General features: G+C 48.9%; 6 protein-coding genes across 6 annotated transcripts; 4 read left to right on the forward strand and 2 right to left on the reverse strand.

Moving 5' to 3' along the window:
• Positions 1–1,904: 1,904 nt before the first annotated feature.
• DFJ58DRAFT_708522 (cytochrome P450) lies at positions 1,905–4,190 on the forward strand (the record flags this gene model as incomplete). The annotated part of the gene is made up of 11 exons (XM_041383788.1): positions 1,905–2,234; positions 2,295–2,338; positions 2,400–2,481; positions 2,529–2,608; positions 2,729–3,027; positions 3,079–3,137; positions 3,195–3,234; positions 3,300–3,310; positions 3,361–3,537; positions 3,589–3,882; positions 3,951–4,190. The coding sequence occupies 11 exons, from the start codon at positions 1,905–1,907 to the stop codon at positions 4,107–4,109; spliced, it is 1,575 nt and encodes a 524-aa protein (XP_041238962.1). The 3' UTR covers positions 4,110–4,190.
• Positions 4,191–4,438: 248 nt separating this feature from the next.
• DFJ58DRAFT_94688 (ammonium transporter AmtB-like domain-containing protein) lies at positions 4,439–6,778 on the reverse strand. The gene is made up of 8 exons (XM_041395637.1): positions 6,554–6,778; positions 6,311–6,501; positions 6,193–6,256; positions 6,037–6,139; positions 5,468–5,988; positions 5,323–5,414; positions 5,083–5,271; positions 4,439–5,024 (listed from the first exon to the last, which is right to left on the reverse strand). Exons 1-8 carry the CDS (start codon positions 6,576–6,578, stop codon positions 4,758–4,760), a joined length of 1,452 nt encoding a protein of 483 aa, XP_041238963.1. The 5' UTR covers positions 6,579–6,778; the 3' UTR covers positions 4,439–4,757.
• A 3,967-nt stretch (positions 6,779–10,745) lies between these two features.
• Positions 10,746–12,035, forward strand: DFJ58DRAFT_708528 (uncharacterized protein). The gene is made up of 3 exons (XM_041383789.1): positions 10,746–10,886; positions 10,939–11,271; positions 11,322–12,035. The coding sequence occupies exons 1-3, from the start codon at positions 10,769–10,771 to the stop codon at positions 11,843–11,845; spliced, it is 975 nt and encodes a 324-aa protein (XP_041238964.1). The 5' UTR covers positions 10,746–10,768; the 3' UTR covers positions 11,846–12,035.
• Positions 12,036–12,739: 704 nt separating this feature from the next.
• Positions 12,740–14,587, forward strand: DFJ58DRAFT_748827 (uncharacterized protein; the record flags this gene model as incomplete). Its single annotated transcript, XM_041387618.1, has 4 exons — positions 12,740–12,918; positions 12,968–13,001; positions 13,057–13,147; positions 13,257–14,587. The coding sequence occupies exons 1-4, from the start codon at positions 12,887–12,889 to the stop codon at positions 14,585–14,587; spliced, it is 1,488 nt and encodes a 495-aa protein (XP_041238965.1). The 5' UTR covers positions 12,740–12,886.
• Positions 14,588–15,231: 644 nt separating this feature from the next.
• Positions 15,232–16,455, forward strand: DFJ58DRAFT_811050 (Pyruvate/Phosphoenolpyruvate kinase-like domain-containing protein). Its single transcript, XM_041391455.1, has 5 exons — positions 15,232–15,630; positions 15,680–15,896; positions 15,952–15,985; positions 16,143–16,203; positions 16,261–16,455. Exons 1-5 carry the CDS (start codon positions 15,313–15,315, stop codon positions 16,360–16,362), a joined length of 732 nt encoding a protein of 243 aa, XP_041238966.1. The 5' UTR covers positions 15,232–15,312; the 3' UTR covers positions 16,363–16,455.
• On the reverse strand, positions 16,449–17,573 carry DFJ58DRAFT_845451 (ferritin-like domain-containing protein; the record flags this gene model as incomplete). Its single annotated transcript, XM_041393154.1, has 5 exons — positions 16,449–16,844; positions 16,896–17,000; positions 17,053–17,152; positions 17,208–17,424; positions 17,477–17,573. 5 exons carry the CDS (start codon positions 17,571–17,573, stop codon positions 16,449–16,451), a joined length of 915 nt encoding a protein of 304 aa, XP_041238967.1.
• Between the last annotated feature and the right edge of the window lie 122 nt (positions 17,574–17,695).

Consider the following 17,695-nt stretch of genomic DNA (forward strand, 5'->3'; position numbering starts at 1 on the left):
TACGATGTCTAGTACTGTTGGGATGGAAGGGGACACTAATGTTAGCAACCTGACTAATATGGTAGACAGAAAATATACCTAAGTGTCAGACATGCAGCTGCACTGCTGACGCATAGGATGGGCTTAACGTGGCGTGTGGGAGGCGTGATGCAGCATTTACGAGGCGCTGACGCGGCATAGATGATTGGTGAGGCCTTGAGGGATGGCCCAGCCGTGATACGGAGCTGACACGTCACGAGTGAGCGCTGAGCCTTGACGCGGCAGGTAAACCTTGACGCAGCATGTACTATTTGCCATCATACTGCGTAGATGTTAGGGACGAGCTTGCAATGGTTGGGGCTTGACCGTGAGTCCGTGACAAGGTGGGGACGACGCTCGACATGGTACATCTATGCATCATAGACCATCATTAGATCACCATTTGAGATGCACTGAATCGAGGGTTCAGATCTACGTTTGATATGTTCCCGATGAAGCATGAGCTTAATAAATGTTTGAAAGTACTACTGTCTCACGATCATTATGACCAACTCAACGATTTCCCACGGTCTATTCTGCAGTAACGTATGTTATCGTTGCTGCTTTGTCGGCTTGCGAGGTTCCCACTTAGTTTCTTCACAGTCTCGGGTCTTAGAGTCGTTCTTCTCTCTTCGGCGACTCGGCTCACGTTTACATTGGTCTGCAACGGCTTCATTCCTTCGATCATCGGTAGTCGTTGGTATCACTGACTATGCCATGGTGGTCTTTACTCCGACGTATATTATTTATTTAGTCGTCTTGTTGGTGCTCTTAGGCGAGTTTTTCTAACGATCTATGTGTGTAGAACGCAATACTGGTAATGCCCTCAAGGCTCTTGTGGACTCGCTCGCCCCCAAACGTAACGCTAAGGATAACAGCACCTAGTCTAAAACCAAATCGCTGCCATCATAGGTTCAAGCAGGAATATGGATTGGTGTAGTAACTGTAGTTTGAGTTTTGGTATTAGATATCAGGTACGTGTGCCATCGCACTTTCTACTAAATGTGTTGATCGAATCGAGTGGTCATGCCGCGCCCACTACTACCACTACTGCACCATCGTGCACTCCCGCCCTCTGATGACCAACATTCGAACTCCTGATGCTATACTTCTCGCAGACTTCACCGCTAACCAATTCTTCGTATATCCAACGTGACTATTCTTAGTTGCGCTTCAAACCCATTACTGAATACGCCTCTTCCGAACTTGGTCTGTACACTCTGTTATGCCTAGTGCACGCGAGATCAATGCACCTCAGTGTGATTTTCGCGCTCATCTCTGGGATCCACACGACCCACACGTTCTTCGTTTTCATGGCCTTGCTTTGATTCTACATGCACAGACACACGCTATACGCACTTTCTTTTCCATGAATTACGGACGCTTGACTCTTCGGTGCTCGAGCGCAGAACAGAACGTCTTTAACGCATTCAAACACGTTCGGTGCAGCGTTCTGCCCAATCGCTGAACTGATCGCAAGATTCGCAACGTCCGGTTCAGTGGTCCAACTCCAAGGCACATATAGATTAATCCATCATCGATGTTTATGCACGTGGAGGATAAGCGTTGTAAATGTGGTGATATCTAGATCTATATGCGTATTTCAGCACTCCGGGGCCTGTACGCAATTCGGGCATTCATCAATAATGATTCAAGATCAAAAGTATTTGGAATTCATTTCGAGCGCCGCGTCGGTGTCGCGTCACGGCCACGTCATTTTCACCCTAGCTCCTCCTAGCTCCCCATGAGATATGAGCTCTGCATCTCAATTACCTGTTGTCTGCTTCTAGTACTTAAGTGCTTACTGATCGTGATGGTTGCATCACAAGCACTGCGGTAGGGATATGTGGTTTACTTTCAAGGATTTTTGTCTCTCATGGCTCCTGATGGGCTCAACGACATGCGTCTCAGTTCTGATACTGGTGTTTATCTATCTCCTGCAAGCGTATCGTCAAAGAAAACGAACGACACGTGTACGAGGACCTCAGAGCCCAAGTTGGTTGTTTGGCTTCGCCAAGACAGTGAATTCCGCCGCTATCATCACTGAACTGTACGAACACTGGGCCAAAGAGTACGGACTAGTGTACAAGGTACCCCACGTCTTGGGACTGTCCAGAGTCATACTGTGGGACCCGAAGGCGATCTCTCATTTCTTTGCAAGAGACACCTGGTTATATAACCAGACTCCATTCAACAAGCTTGCCATTCAGACGACAGTATGTCCCTTTACCTCCTCTTGCAGCTATAAGATGATGGTGCGCTTCTGCAATTGACAGGTCGGAAGAGGAGTGTTATGGGCCGATGACGAAGATCACAGAATGTTGGAGTTATGACCTTCAAGTCGTGCTGAACTAAATCCATGTCATTATCTTATTCATCAGGCGGCGCAAGGCTCTCAACCCTGCCTTTACCTCAATTGCTATTCGTAGCTTGATGCCTCTCATCCACGATACCGCTCACAAGGTCAGTCACTAATCGTTCGGCTGCATTGCACTCAAAATCTGTTACAGGCAATGATCGCTTGGGACAGTGAGATAGAATCGAATCAAGGAACTGATTGCGCTGTAATTGATGCTCAACAATGGTATTTGTTCGCCCGATAAGTTTCCGACTCTCGAACTCAGACACATTATGCAGGATGAATCACGTCTCGTATGCAGTTCCATTCTTCTCCACCAGGCTGCTGACTCATGCAACACTCGCCACGTAGGCTTGACAGTGTAGGGATAGCCGCTCTATCTCATGATTTCGGCGCACTCCATGGAAATAACTCTGACGTCGTGCATGTCCTGAATGCCTTTAGTTCATCTACCAACGTCTCCTACAACTTGGTCACCCTGGCACAGAATTTTCCTTCCATCCTAAAGCTACCATTGCCTCGCATACAGTTCTCCCAGAAGCTAAATCTGATCGTTGGAAAAATATGCCAGGAGATGGTATCGCGGACGCGCAAGGAAAAAGAGACTGGCGGTACTGGACAAGGGGACAAATCATGTTTGAATTCGCTCTGTGAGTCCTGCCCTTCTGATTCAAATCGTAAACCCTGAAATTGTCGGTTAGTGGAAGCGGAGGAATCTAGCGAGAGCGAAGGACTGACTCCACAAAAAGTATTAGACGAGGTATACGAATTACAGAACTCTACTTAACGATGTGACACTGATATCCGCCACCGTCAGGCAAAGATTCTACTTCTCGCCGGCTTTGAGACCACTGCAGGTAACATACATTCATCTAACAAAAGAGCGCATGCGCATTCTCACTACTCCTTGCATCTTAATCAGTCACCATGACAGTAAGTTTCAAACAGTCCACTACTTTCAATGTGTTTTTTCAACTTTACAGTGGGCTTATATAGAACTTGCGCGGAATCCAGACATCCAGACGAAGCTTCGCGATGAGTGTCTAGAGTTCGGACCATCTCCCTCATATGACGACTTTACAAATAAGCTTCCCTACCTGGATGCTGTAGTGAATGAAGTTCTCCGCCTCCACCCAGCAGCCAAGGAAATCGAGCGAGCGGTGCGTATTCGACAGAAATTTAATCCAAACCACTCGAACTGACTATGACAGGCTATACAAGAAGACGTGATCCCGCTCAGTGAACCCTTGCGCACAGCTACTGGTGACTTTACCGAGAGCGTATGCATCCCGAAGGGGACGGTGGTCGTTATCCCACTTGCCGCACTTAATTGCTCTGTTAGCATGTGGGGCCCTGACGCGAAGACGTTCAAGCCTTCACGCTGGCTCGAAGGGGACGAGGGTACGCATGGTGCCAGAACTCTTCAGGGCTATCGACATTTAATGACATTTGGCGATGGGGCGCGGATGTGCTTAGGGAGGCTATTTGCGTTGACAGAGTTTAAGGTACGCAGCTGCGCACTCAAAGTATAATTGATTCCGGAGCGTTTTGACCGAGTTTGGATGTATCCTAGGCTGTACTATTCGTCCTTGTGCGAAACTTTGTGTTCGAGATGGCAGATGGCCCTGGCGTGCCGATCGTAGAGAGTTTGGGGACTGTACCAAGACCGAGGGTTGTAGGGAGTGTTGAGGCTGGAAGTGTGCCTCTTCGGGTGCGCCGCTATGAAGTTTGACTGCGGTCTGCAGCTATATAATGCCGCTAGCACCAAAACATCGATTTCGTAACTTATCTGGATGACTATATACGAGTCTCGACCTTGCACCCCGCCGTCAAGCATATTCTTCTTTGGTTTCATCCACGATGTGGATAAATTATTGTGCCTGAAAAATAGGACCTCCTTTACACCCGGGAACTGCTGGGTCTCAATATTTCCCGAGGAAGAGACTGCCATAACAAGTACGTAGTCTTCAAAGCATTATTAATGCACGGTTGTATAATACTGTTCACTACAAACCGATCGATGGCCGGAGGCCTTGCGGACTCCCACAATTAGTGGAGTGGTAAACTGTGTCTCCGGTTTTCTTACTGTCCTGAAATATGCATCGATACACATGATACGTATACCACTAAATGAACCAAGTAACTAATTTGGAGAATATTATGCCACCGTGCAGGGGCATGTTTTCACGTCAATCCATCAAGAAGTGACTCGAAAAAGTCCAGTTATCTAAATAACACACACATTACTGTTAAAACAATCAGAACATGCAGAAATGTAGTGAATACGCTAGGATGAAAAAAATTAATGAAACGAGTGACAGACTTTCTTGCAGTCGTGTTATCCCCGACCCCAAGTCCACGATGCAGCCCATGCACAACCTCACTGTACACGACTGACGCTCTCCTCCCCACTAATAACCTTCTCCTCGCTTATCTGCGATGTCGTCGCGGCGGTGTGCTGCGGCTCGCGGCTGCCGGAAGACGCACCTATGTTGTACTCGCTACGGGGAACGAGCTCAGTTTCAATACCAACATAGTCGTATGCGAATTCGCCCATCTCCGCATCGTCGACACCAAGGATCTCGGTCTCCTCGTCGCAGCGGAGTCGGAGACCGGGAATATAGTGCATAATCCACAATATAATGGTCTACAGACGAGTAAAGAGTCAGATAAAGAAGTGCAGAGAATATGGCTACGAGACTGACAGTCATGACGAAAGAGTAAGAAAGCCCGGAGACAGAATCTGCAAGTTGGATGCCGAGTTGACGGTAGTTGTGGTCAAGCCAGCCTCCAGGAATCACAGTGATCCCATCAGCACCAGCAATACTTGATTGAGCAAAGAGACCAGTAAGGATGTTGCCGACAATACCACCAATGGCATGCGACGCGAAGATCTAATGTAGAATGAGCATCGATGATTTCATGCCCATAAGATGTTCACCTACATCGAGCGTATCATCGAACTTGAAAATAAACTTGAGCTGGGTAGCAAAGTTGCAGACGGTGCCAGCCATAAAGCCGAACAAAACAGCAGCCGCTAATCATGTCTCAGGATTTTTTTCAATGGAGACTAAAAGAAATAAGACTCACGAGCACCCACGAAGCCTGAACCAGGAGTGATGGCAACGAGACCCGAGATAGCCCCAGAACAGAAACCGACAACGGACCATTTGCGCTCAAGACGATAATCCCAGAACATCCAAGTCAAACCGCCTACGCTTGCCGCAAGGTTGGTAACAATACACGCCTCAGTTGCACGCAAGTTTGCGGAGAGGGCAGAGCCGCCGTTGAAGCCGAACCAACCAAACCATAGAAATACCGTACCCAGAATGACATAAGTTGTGTTATGAGGCTTGTAGGCGAGGCGCTCCGTGCCATATCCCCGACGTTTGCCAAGGTAGAGTGAGATGGCAAGTGCGGCAGTGCCAGAGGAGATGTGCACTGGGGTACCACCAGCGAAATCAAGGCCGCCAAGGACGTAGGACCAGCCTTGGGTGTTCCATGTCCAACATGCGATAGGATCATAGACGAGTGTAGACCAAGCGAAAACGAATGCAACGAGAGGACCCAAGCGGCTGCGTTCTGCAACGGCACCAATGGCGATCATGGGACTGAAGCTACGTGAGCGCCCTGAATGAGAGACGACAGTCATGACCTACGTGATGGCAGCGAACATAAGCTGGAAGACACAAAATACAATGGCCGGTACTCTCGCACTACCGATAGAAGGCTGGTCAAGTACATTTTGCAAGGCAAAGTATTCTAACGAATAGCAGTCAAACGCGGAAACTTTGAATTCTGAGGGAAAAGCATACTAAGGTTGCCAATGTAAGGGCTGGCAGTTTCACTGAAAGCTAGAGAATAGCCCCAGAAGAACCACTACAATCTCGATGAGTACAGAGGGCGCTTAAAATGTCATAAAGTGTAACGGACCTGGAAGGAGACCACGCCAATGGTCATCATACTGAGGTAGATCATGTTGAGAGCATTCTTTCTCCTCAGCAAACCGGAGTAGAAGAAGCCAACCCCAGGTATCATGATCCATACCAGGGCGGTTGATGCTAATGTCCAGGCAATATCGCCCTCATTAAACACAGTTCCGGTAGACGATATCAGGTCTCCAGCTGTCCAGCGCTAGGTTCAGTATTTTTTAGAAGAATCACGTAGGGGACTTACAAGAGTCGTAGGTGACGTTCACCATTTTGCCCTTAATACACGCTGATGATGAGATGGGGGGTGCGGCGAAATAATGTTCCTGCAAATGAAAGATGGGCGTCCTTGAAAAAGGGAGGAAAAGGGCGCCTTGTGGGTAGATATACGAATATCTGTGGGACCTGGACGTCGGACTGTTACCGTGCGTGAATTCATACCGTCTTAAAGCGCTCTAAGCTTTACTTGGCAAGAGATAAGGGAGTTTTGATGACTAAGCTGTGCTTTGTTTTATCATCCAATGGGCGACGCTGATTGAGTCAGGGCAGACTTGCGCGGGGTATCAATTCAAGCAGCGGCAGCCACCAAATGATAATATTGCTGACGGCGGCGTCCCCAGCTCCCTCCCTCAGGCCAAACCTTTCTTTTCAATGTTGCCTGTGCCGATCCTTTTTGACATACGGCTAACTTTCGTCCATAAACTCCGCAGTACCTTTTCATTGTTTTCATTGAATTTTTAAATTAAAAAGAATGACAACGCCAATGATTTTGCAGCCAATGCCGAAAACACTCTGTCACAGCCAACGGTTTTCCACCATGATCACGCACCGATAAGTAAGCCGCCAAACCTGATTGATATCAGGCTAATAGCATCGCACGTTGTATCGCATATCACCTCACCACCATACAACGGAAAAAGACCGATTCAGTTCTCATCGTGATCCCGAGAACTGTCCTTGGGTTCATCGTGAGTTCCTCACCTTGTCGCCAGTGACCCTTACTTACACTTACGTACACCTAGCCTCCTCAGTAACAAGGTGTGGTTGTCATGACACGATTAGAACGCAATGCGACGTCCTGACCCACATGAGAATTGCTGTCACCGTTTAAATCGTGAGAGCTTCACTGGCAAGTCCTGTGGAGACACGAATGAGGTAGAGGATTGACCGCGGACGTACTAGTACCTGACGAAATGTCACCTACTAGGTTCTTGATAGGTGTCATATCATTGTCACTCCGCAGTGTGGACTGTTGTCTACTGCTTCACATTGCAGTGTTGTCATTTGTATTGGTGCCCGTAGGCTATGCAGGGCTATGTTGACGTTATATACCCTGTCACATCCATGATCCATACATTTTGTAGTTGTCTTAATAGAGTTCATCAGCGCTGGCATCAGCCGCGGGAGAAGCATCAGGGTGCAATGGTTCCTCTCGGAAGTGCAAACTGCCGTATTAATTTCCGGCGGAATCAATTCGTTCCGCATCCAAACGGCATACCAGAGTACTTGTGTGGAGAAACGGCCCCCATCGCTATCAATATTAGGCATAGTAAGCCTACTCGAGCTCTTAAATGCATTACAAATAATCCTGCGTGCTACGGCGCAATCACAGTCACACTATCGTGTAACATATTGACAACCGTCGGAACATCTAGCACGTCTGCTCACATGCTCCAAGTACTCAGAAGTGGGTTAATCGACGTCAACGATATCGACGATATGAGCTGGACCAGTCGCAGAGGCATCGAATAATCACCATCACCCGACTTGGGTATCGCTCTAAAACCAGACGTTATATGGTTACAATGCACGTTCGCTTCTCATTGGTATGACTGTGCCAAGGGGTCTAGCTCAATCCTACTTCGAATCGTCTACGTGACCTGTCCTTGCGGTATAGTTATTTTTGCTATGAGTCCAGTAAAAGCGTGTCCTGACGATCCCTGCTTCGAGCAATCTACGTGGCCTGCATCCTACAAATATACTGTCACTCGTCCCTTTAAAGAAAGCCCTCGGACATTTTACGTCGCATTCTGGACCATAACTTTGGAACTGGGATATCACATGCCACCAATTACTAGACGGGTTCGATGAGACACTCACTGTACGGTTACTGAAATTACGCCCCAGTGACTCGACCAGATGTAACTACACGGTGGAGGCGACAATCAGAGCCCCAGTGGCCAACAAGCCACATCGACACAAGCCCCAAAACGACTCGGCTGACTCACTCGTCACGTTTCATCCCCAGATGCGGAATACATCGACATACACGCAGCCCGACAGGCGTGCGATGTAGACGCGCGTAGTACCGCTGGCACGGTAGAAATATAATGTGAACTGCCTTGGCATCGTGAATGCTGTCGCATCCAAATCCTCTCAAATCTCTGTGCTCCAGCCTGAAAATACAAGATACGATTTCATGCTGAGTCGGATTTTGATCGCATGAGCGCCTGGCCATCGGAACGTAAGAGGGGATGGGCGAGCCAAGAAGCAGCCACATCTGGATATCCGCGGCATATACTCATAGCCAAGTAAGAATCCGTGGGGAGACAAGGGATATTACTAGTCAACGCGGCCAATCCACAAACTCCCGTAGACTTGCATCGACGCTCGAACCGCGAACACGCGCCGTTTAAGTCTACGGGAGGTGTATGGATGCCTAAAAAAATCAAAAGTGGACACGGAGCCTCACGTATAGGGGAATATCATGCAGCGGAGTTTACTTCATGTTGGTCGGTGAAATAAACGATCCGGTCGAAATTCAAATTCCTTATTCCACCACACCCTCTTGGTGAGTCGTCGTTGCGAGAGTGTCGTTGCGAAAGTGTGGAGTGTGAGTGTGAAGAAAACATAAGGTTTCGTTCGAGTCTCGAGAATGATGCTTTATGTAAGGCGACTACGCCGTGGCGGTATTATATATACGTAGCTATAATAATCCGAGCGTGAATTGTTACCTGCACGAACGACCAGGTGAAAATACCAAACACTAACAGTGTAGTATAGGTAGGATGCTATGGGATAGAGCTCTGAAGTTCCGACGTCAATTTACGCACCTCAATGTCTGTGATAAACCATAATGCTCAAGCTGTACTAGGAGTCTAGGATGGTTGTGCCACATCATGTGATTAATCTACAAGACCGATTTCCCACAATTCCCACTACTTCAATATCCACGCGTCTCCTCGTCCCCCTTCGTATCTGTTTACCGTTCTCAACTCTCGTCAACCGATAGTTGCCTTGATACCCTCTTCAAATTTCGGATTTTTGGTGAGAACAGTGAGGTCCTATGAGACCCTGTGCAAGTGAGTACGTAAACGTTTAAGATCTGACGTTGTTATACCAGGATGTGACCGCTGGGTAGGCCGGGCGCCTTGTATTTCATTCGAAACTGTCCGTTGGGGTGATCATATATACGCCATGGTGGATTCGCTAAAACCATTGACCAGCTCTGGAAGTACAAAGGCTCCGACACGAGGAGCCCAACATTTCAGGAACGAACGTGTGTGGTCTGCCTAGGGGAGTTTGGAATAAGTTTGGAACGTCCGAATTCACCCTTGTATTCCGCGCACATTCGAAGGAGTGGTGCCGGCGAGTCCTGAACGTTGAACCTGAGACCAGTTAGAATTGACCACGTGCCACATGGTAACTTTGCCTGCAATAAGCACGAAAGAGTCACCGAGCTCGTGTATATGCGAGCTAACGATTTCATACAGCTTTTCACCATCTCTTCACCCCAGCGACGCAAGGGTATTTCTACTTCACCCGCTGAGACTCTCGTATCATGTATATCCCAGGATGATGCCAAAGGATATCTGTGACATTCGAACCGATGTCTCAGAGCCATAGATACGATCGACGGCGAGCAAGTTGTGAAATGCGTGAAGCTAGGTGAAAAACAAAGTATGAATAATTTTAGGCAGTCTCAGGCAAGACTTCTGTTGCTGCCCGTCAGATGAGCGCAGCAGTGGTGTCATCACACCGGTGTGTGACGATTTGACTTTGAGATCTCTTGATTTTAGTCTGGTGCTGTGCGCCTTCTCCGTGCACGAGCTGAAAGTTCGCTGAGTGTGCAGAGTGGCTAATTTTAGAGACAAGTCAGTGATCCAGTCAAGTGAGAAACTACGTACGGTGTTATTCTTACCCTCGAAAGTATAAAAGGACAGAGTCATCTGGATCTCGTGTTACAGACCGATCAAGTCGGTTTCTCCGAGGATATTAAGCGTTCGTAATGAAGTCAGATGAGAGGCCCGTCAGGAATCAGTCAAATACCATACGTCTGAGGAGAGAAAATATTACAGCTGGGCGAAGAGGTGTAGTAGTTCACCGTAGATATGGCTAGGACCAGTTCTTACTCTGAGCGCTGAGCCTGAATCAAAATGATATTTTCGGAATAATAATATTAGACCTTTGTTTGGCAATGTTTACAAGAAATTCAGTTCATGTTTTTGCCGCAAAGCTATGAATGATACTCCGTAGGATGGCCAGCCTCTTCTCTTTAACCCGGTCACAGGCCCTCTTTCGTTTGGCAAGCGCCACCAATCGATCAGCGTGTCGCAGGAATTTTCAACTGACGGCTGTAGGTGAGGAGCACGGCGGTAGAGTGTCATCAAGTGCTCAATAAATTTTATGCAGGTCGACAGACCAGAGATGACGACCTCTTTTCGTCTGCGACTCCGTCTGAAACCCCAGTATCGGAGGCTTCGAAGTCCACCACCGTCCAAAAGGCTAAATCTCAGGACGCCGCTACGCGTCGAGAACAACAGTTCTACGAACTTGTGGAGTATGTGACCGACCGCACGGGACGCAAACGTGCTGTCAAAGCCGGCCAAGTGCGGCAAACTGCGTGGCTTCGGTTGTTCCAGCTCGCAAAATCGTCGGAACAGCTGGAAATGGTAGCAGAGCTATTTCCGAGGTGGAGAGACTCGGGCAAGGAGTTCCGCTCCATACACGCAGAGGCTTTCATTCGTGAGTCCAGCGTCCTATCGCTATCCCGTTCTCTGCTGAGATAAACGAAGGTCGCTGTGAGGAACTGGAATGCCCGACACTCGCACTCAAGGTTTTTGGAGACCATTCGAAATACGGTCTGGGTTTGAGCTCTCTCTTCGCCGGCCGACATATGCTGCACTCCGTCTATGACAAGCGCCCGCTTTCGGACTCTATGACTGTCGCAGCTCTATTTGGTGTCTACAAGCTCCCACCTGTTTCATCTGACCTCGCTGCTTGTTCCATGCTCTACGTTGCATGTCTCAAAGATAATTCTGCAAATGCGCGTGTCGTGGGCAAGGCCTTGTACGAGGAGCTCCACAAACAAGTCCAAGACAAACCTCCTGTCAAGGCTCCACAAGAAAGCGCGATGAGGGCAAGATATGCTGAGAAGCCCAATATTTGGTTGTTGGACGCCCTCAAGACGATCGAGAAGGTACACAAAAAGACGGGAAAGGAGTGGAGGTGGATACGATACTGGACAGCAGAGCGTGAATGGCGTCCTCGCAATACTTTTACTTCCTTGCAACCTGCAACTACCGCTGACCACGCATAATCACAGCTCCTTTAATCACCAGTCGAATGTAATGGATTTCGTTTTAGAGCAGCAGCTTGTTAGGCTTGGAGACCCGCCAGACACGCTTCCTACTCTGCATCTTTCATAAACATTAACCGTTGATTCCGTCTATTGAATTTGCGATCGTTGTATGTTTCTTTATCTAAGTGATGGCGTTGCGCATCAACAGGTAATGTACAGTATACATTCTCGTGAAGTCAGCTCACATGACTGCTTGAACACCCAGTTCTCAAATAAACAGGCCTCGGTAATAATTTTAGGCTCGACAATGCATTTGACATGTGTTGAACTGTAGGCTTCATTCATTCACGATAACAGTGCATTTACAATCTACAAAACCACTATAGCACAGGAAAATTACGAGTAGAATTGGAGGAAGCCGCTTGGCAGGCGCTCCAGATGGAAGCGGAGCTTTTACGCGTGCGAAACGAGGCTGCGATGTTGGCATCCGAATATTTATCAAGAGCTTCGGATAGTAGAAGAGCAACTCCATGCGTCTGCTGGATGACTGGCGCAATTCAGTTATCTTGGCGATCGTTTGGCTGACAATACAGATAATCCTGACTCCCTGCCTATAGCGTAGTACGGACTACGGTTATGTCGAAAAGATACCCATCAATGCATCACTGTGTAAGTAACCGACAAAACCCTGGTCAGCCAGCCTATCAGGGATACGCCACTCAAGAATGGACTAATGTTGCGCTCAGCAAGGACGAAGCGAGGCTGGTTCTGGGCCAGATAACACGCCGGGGTTCATTCAGTGGTGATCAGTCCATGTCCAAGTAAGGCTTCAAACAACGAATTAGGGCTCGACATTTCGTTAGGCACGTTAGGGGCTGCGCCTCATGAAGACCATGCTGCTGCAATGAGTGGGTACTGGAGCGATAAGCCCACAGACGTATTTGAACACCCGCGTTCCTCACATCAACCAAAGTGCCTGCACGGCGTAGTGCCTGTCTCAGCATACAACTGTACCTCCTCTTGCATAGATCGGCATCCGCTAATCACTGAGCTACAACGATGGCTGATCCAAACAGAGAAATCCGGATTGCGTACGTACCTTTCAATGCCTTCAGGTTGATATCCTGACGCTCCTTCTAGCGTCATGGGTGCTACAGGTAGTGGTAAATCCACGGTACGGAAAGTCTCCTTGTTCCGAACTATGCGTTGCCTACTCTTGCCGGGCACAGTTTATCAATAAGGCTAGCGGGTCGAACCTTCCCGTTGGTCACGGCCTCGACAGTTGCACTAGCGAAGTGCAAACTTCACGGCCAGTTTGTTGTTAGCGGGCGTGTTGTGACCTTGATCGACTACGCCTGGCTTTGATGATACGGACCGAAGTGATACGACCATTCTGAACATGATCGCCGCATATCTCTCCACGACGTAGGTGATTCCATCGAAAGATTTCCTCAGGCTAAGTGTCTGCGTTTCTTCAGCTACGAGCATGGCGCCAAGCTTGCTGGCGTCATCTACATGCACCGCATCTCTGACCTCAGGATGGGTGGCACGTCCAAGCGCAACTTCAGGATCTTCCGCGAGCTTTGCGGAGAAAGCTCGCTCAAAAACGTCATCATCGTGACCAACATGTGGTTACAGGTGACACTTGAGATTGGTGAGGCTAGAGAGGCTGAACTTGCGAGGATGGATAAATTCTTTAAACCTGTACTTGAGAAGGGCGGTCAGCTGCTCCGTCACCATGGCACCCTCGAGTCCGCACATACCATCCTTCGTTATCTCGTCAACAACCAACCTGCTCCGCTTCGCATTCAGCAAGAAATTGTCGACGAGCACAGGTCTATCGAGGAGACCGCTGCGGGCGCTGAACTCAGGCGCGCCCTCAACGAGCAAGCGGATCAGCACAAAGACGAGATCCGTAATCTGAGAGCAGATATGGAAGCCGCTATGCGCGCCAAAGATGAGGAGATGCGGAGAGAGCTTCAGGAAGAGCTCGAGAAGAAGCAAGAGGAATGCTTGCGCATCGAGCAAAACTCTCAGCGCATGGCTGCCGAGTTTGCTGCCGAGCGCGCACGCCTCGAGGCTCTGATCCTGCGGATGGAAGCCGAGCATCAGAAGCAACTCCAGATGCTGGAGAACCTTCAAGGCGAGGTCGTCAAAGTCCTGACCGAGAAAGAGGAACAGGAAACTATGCATGCTCAAAGGGAGAGCGAGATTCTTGCTGCCAAGCAGGCAGAGGACGAACGGCGCGCTCGCGAGTTGGAAGAAGAACGCAATGCAAGAGTGCTGGCGGAAGAAAGTCACCAGAAGCACCTCCAAAGTCTTCTGGACGATATGGAGAAGACACGCATCGCAAAAGAGATCGCCGATATTGCTCACGCCGAAGAAGTCAAGCGAGAGCGGGACAGACTGGCAGTACTAGAGACTGAGCAGCAGCGACAGAAGTCCGCCATGGAAGCCGCGGAAAGGGAACGTGCTCGAGAGGAAGCGGAACGAGTACGCTTGCAAGAAGAATTTGCGCAGAGAGAGAAAGAATTAGAGGAAGTCAAGGTGTCCAACGCAGCAAAAGAGGCCGAGAGTGTAGCAGCGAAACGGGCGGTCGAAAGTGCCCAAACCCGTCTCCTTGAACAGCAACAGCTAACACGCCAACTCGAAGAACAGCTTGTCCAACAACGGGAAATGGACCAAAGTTCGCTCGAACACTGTAGCTTGCCCCAGCCAAGTATTCTGAGCCGAATTTTCCATTCGTGGTATGGAAGGTAGCCACAATGTGGTGCGGAACGGCGATGATGAGGAAGTGAGCTTCAATTAATGCTCTGCGATTAACCAGTGCTGGTTCTTGACCTATTGAACTTATGCATCATATACTCGGACAGAGTACTAGTTTGTTTCCTTACCTTCAAGTTGTCGCTCACTTGTAGTCCTGGAATGTTTAGTATCTGGCCACGTAAACGACTGTTCTCCTTCTATTGATTCACCTAGGAGAGAATACAATGACTTCGGTTCTCGACGCCGCCTCGTAGCCGGTCAGTTGGTGCGTGCACCGCTTTGGGGCGTTCACTGCCAAGAGTCAAGGCATCGACAAGCTAGATCCGCCGATATTCAGTTAGACGAAGAGCCATGATCATACGTCCTGGATACTTAGCGCTTAGCATTGGGAGGACGTTCAGCCCAAGTTGCAGTTCTACTTCAAAACACGGTGTACTAGCGAACAGGTAGCATATACAGCATACATTTTCGTGATGTCAACTCACATGACTGCTTGAACACTCCCAGTTCTCAAATTGAATGACACGAACTTGACAATAAATCTAGGTTTATCTAGCATGATGAGGTCGAAATGTCATGGTTAAGTTCAAATGCAGGTCCTGGCGGCTCGACCGGTCCGCAAATCAGTACCCCTCATGACTTGAATCGTGACCCTCAAAACAATTTACATAAACAACGTATCTCCAGACTCGGGCGCTCAATTCCAGCCCGCGCCAGCCATGACAACCCACGCACTCCTACAAGCATTCAAAGCCTCCAAGCCCGCATTCGGCGCATGGATCACCCTGCCAGGCGTACTGAACGCACGCGCAGTCGCACAAGCCAGCCCACACCTCTCCTGGGTAATGATAGACTGCGAACACGGCCTTACATCGCTCCAGCCCGGCGCTGCAGAGTCTATCCAGGCCATCACCGGTCTTGGACCTAACGCGCCGAGTCCGCTCGTGAGGATCCCGGCTACGGGGTTTAGTAATAGTACGTCGTGGCAGATCAAGTATGCGCTTGATGCTGGCGCAAGGGGTGTGCTTGTTCCTATGGTGGGTGGTTTCAGAGAGTTTGGGGCGTTGTTACTATTGGACATTGTAGGTGTCTACTGCTGAGAAGGCGAGGGAGATCGTGGCGGATAGTCGGTTCCCTCCAGGGGGCCGGCGCGGCTTTGGAAGTCCGTTCACTCATGGCACCTGGGGCGTCAATGCCGCCGAGTACCTCAATTCTGCAAATGAAAATGTAGTTGTTATGATACAGATAGAAACGAAGGAGGGCGTGAAAAATGTTGAGGCTATTGCCGCTGTGGATGGCATTGGTCAGTTCGGTTATACTTAAATTGCTATATGATCTCATTGTGTCGTTGGTCGTAGATTGCTTATTCATCGGTCCTTACGATCTTTCCCTGTGCTTGGGATACCCACCCCCCCTCTCCCGACCCACACCCCGACGTAGAATCTGTCATCCAATATATCCTCGAAGCTGCACACAAGAAAGGAAAGAAGTGGTGAGCATGTGTCCTGAATCTCCTACTACTTTATTGTTACTGATCATTATGATCCAGCGCAATTTACTGCACCTCAGGAAAGCAGTCCCTTAAACGTGCTGAGGAAGGCTTCGACATAGTGAGATCACTTGACTGAAAGTCTGCATTTGTAGCTAACTTGTTTTACGTCATGTAGATTAATGTCACTTCTGACATTGGTGCCATGACCGAGTCGCTGGCAGCAAGCCTTACCGCTGCAGTAGGCGGAGAGTCTGGAGCTGCAGCATTCCGATACTGATATTGGAGATCGAAGCAGTTTTCGGCAATAAATGTACACCAATGTAGTTTAACGACTCGGACACACTGAATAAATCATTGATTCCTTCACATAGGTAGTGACTGATCGTTTCCTTGGTAGTCATAATCGAAGACTAAGAATGCCGGCCCAGCGACTGTAGCATCGTCTGCCACACTCTCCTTGTTGTTCGTGATCACTGAAAACACGAAACCCTGCAGCGTGTCCGGGATGGTGACCGTCATGTCAGCATTGAGAGGTACGACGAGCGCTTTGAAGCCTGAGATGAACCAGGTGTACAACGTTTGTGAATCGCGTTTCGGAGCTGCGGGCGAAATCGATACTTGCACAGTCTGTCCTGGCATAACACTGGAGGGGAACGTAAGTGCAGGAAATATTTTGACGGGCGGCAGCGAATTGGAGGATGGGCAGGATGAGATGAAGCCACTCATAATGGTATATAGTTGACTCAGACTCAGTGGCGCCTGTTAATCATTAGTCCCAGAATGTATGTAAGGAGATGGGATGCCACGTACATCAAATGCCGTACTCCAAGCGGCACCATCACGCACGTCCGCGTTGATCCATGCTGAGTGTTTCGCTTCCACAGAGTGAATAGAGCTGATGGAAATGACATAGTCCTAAAATACTTTTGAGTTGGATTCCAACACAGAGCGATAGAAATCAAAGTACAGGATCGGAGAGATACTTCGCAAGAGTCGTATACGCAGAGGATGCTACTGCTTCCACGGTGTTGCTGGTCTTCACGAATGATCTCGGATCGGTGTCGGGGCTGACGGAGAGTTCATTCAGCCCACATGTGAAAGACAGACAAGAAACGAGCTGACAAGTTGTATGTGCATGGCTGAACAGCCTTGTCACCCAGGATATTCTCGAGGAACTGAGCATGCGTAAGCTCATGGGAGGATATCTGTGCGTATCTCCCATGCGACCAGGGCGGTAGACCAGCGTTGGAGAAGTCCTGTGGCTCATAATGGTGCAGTCGTTCGTAGAAGTAGTACTGCAAGTGTTCGAGGGAGAGGGCAAAATTTAGAGCTTGGATCTCTGTTGCGATATTCGTCAGTTTAAAGCTTCGAGAAAGGGCAAATCACATCACCTGTCAGCGTGCTATCGCTGTCGCGCCGCTCTGAGGGAAGGGAGAGAACGGAAGAGGAAAGGATGACGAGGGCGAGAAACGTGAAGATGGCCCTCATTGTGAAACGTTAATAATACAGGGGTATACCGTAGGGTTTGCTAAAATAAAATAAAATGGGTATCCGAGTCGTCCAAAGCAGAAAAGAGAAACGAATCATGAAGAATGCCAGAGGAATATTTT

The sequence above is a fragment of the Suillus subalutaceus genome (genome assembly GCF_016647625.1).
Source record: "Suillus subalutaceus strain FC151 chromosome Unknown DFJ58scaffold_137, whole genome shotgun sequence".
NCBI classification, from domain to species: Eukaryota; Fungi; Basidiomycota; class Agaricomycetes; order Boletales; family Suillaceae; genus Suillus; species Suillus subalutaceus.

Bases quoted from the DNA above. Each gene is read 5' to 3' on its own strand.
- DFJ58DRAFT_811050 (XM_041391455.1), top strand. From the start codon at position 15,313: ATGACAACCCACGCACTCCTACAAGCATTCAAAGCCTCCAAGCCCGCA. The intron at 15,631-15,679 runs GTGGGTGGTTTC...TGGACATTGTAG, and splicing joins GGGGTGTGCTTGTTCCTATG to GTGTCTACTGCTGAGAAGGC. The intron at 15,986-16,142 runs GTGCTTGGGATA...ATTATGATCCAG, and splicing joins GGTCCTTACGATCTTTCCCT to CGCAATTTACTGCACCTCAG.
- DFJ58DRAFT_708528 (XM_041383789.1), top strand. From the start codon at position 10,769: ATGATACTCCGTAGGATGGCCAGCCTCTTCTCTTTAACCCGGTCACAG. The intron at 10,887-10,938 runs GTGAGGAGCACG...AATTTTATGCAG, and splicing joins TTTTCAACTGACGGCTGTAG to GTCGACAGACCAGAGATGAC. The intron at 11,272-11,321 runs GTGAGTCCAGCG...AGATAAACGAAG, and splicing joins ACACGCAGAGGCTTTCATTC to GTCGCTGTGAGGAACTGGAA.
- DFJ58DRAFT_94688 (XM_041395637.1), bottom strand. From the start codon at position 6,578: ATGGTGAACGTCACCTACGACTCTT. The intron at 6,502-6,553 runs GTAAGTCCCCTA...AGCGCTGGACAG, and splicing joins GAACGTCACCTACGACTCTT to CTGGAGACCTGATATCGTCT. The intron at 6,257-6,310 runs GTCCGTTACACT...TCGAGATTGTAG, and splicing joins TTGGCGTGGTCTCCTTCCAG to TGGTTCTTCTGGGGCTATTC.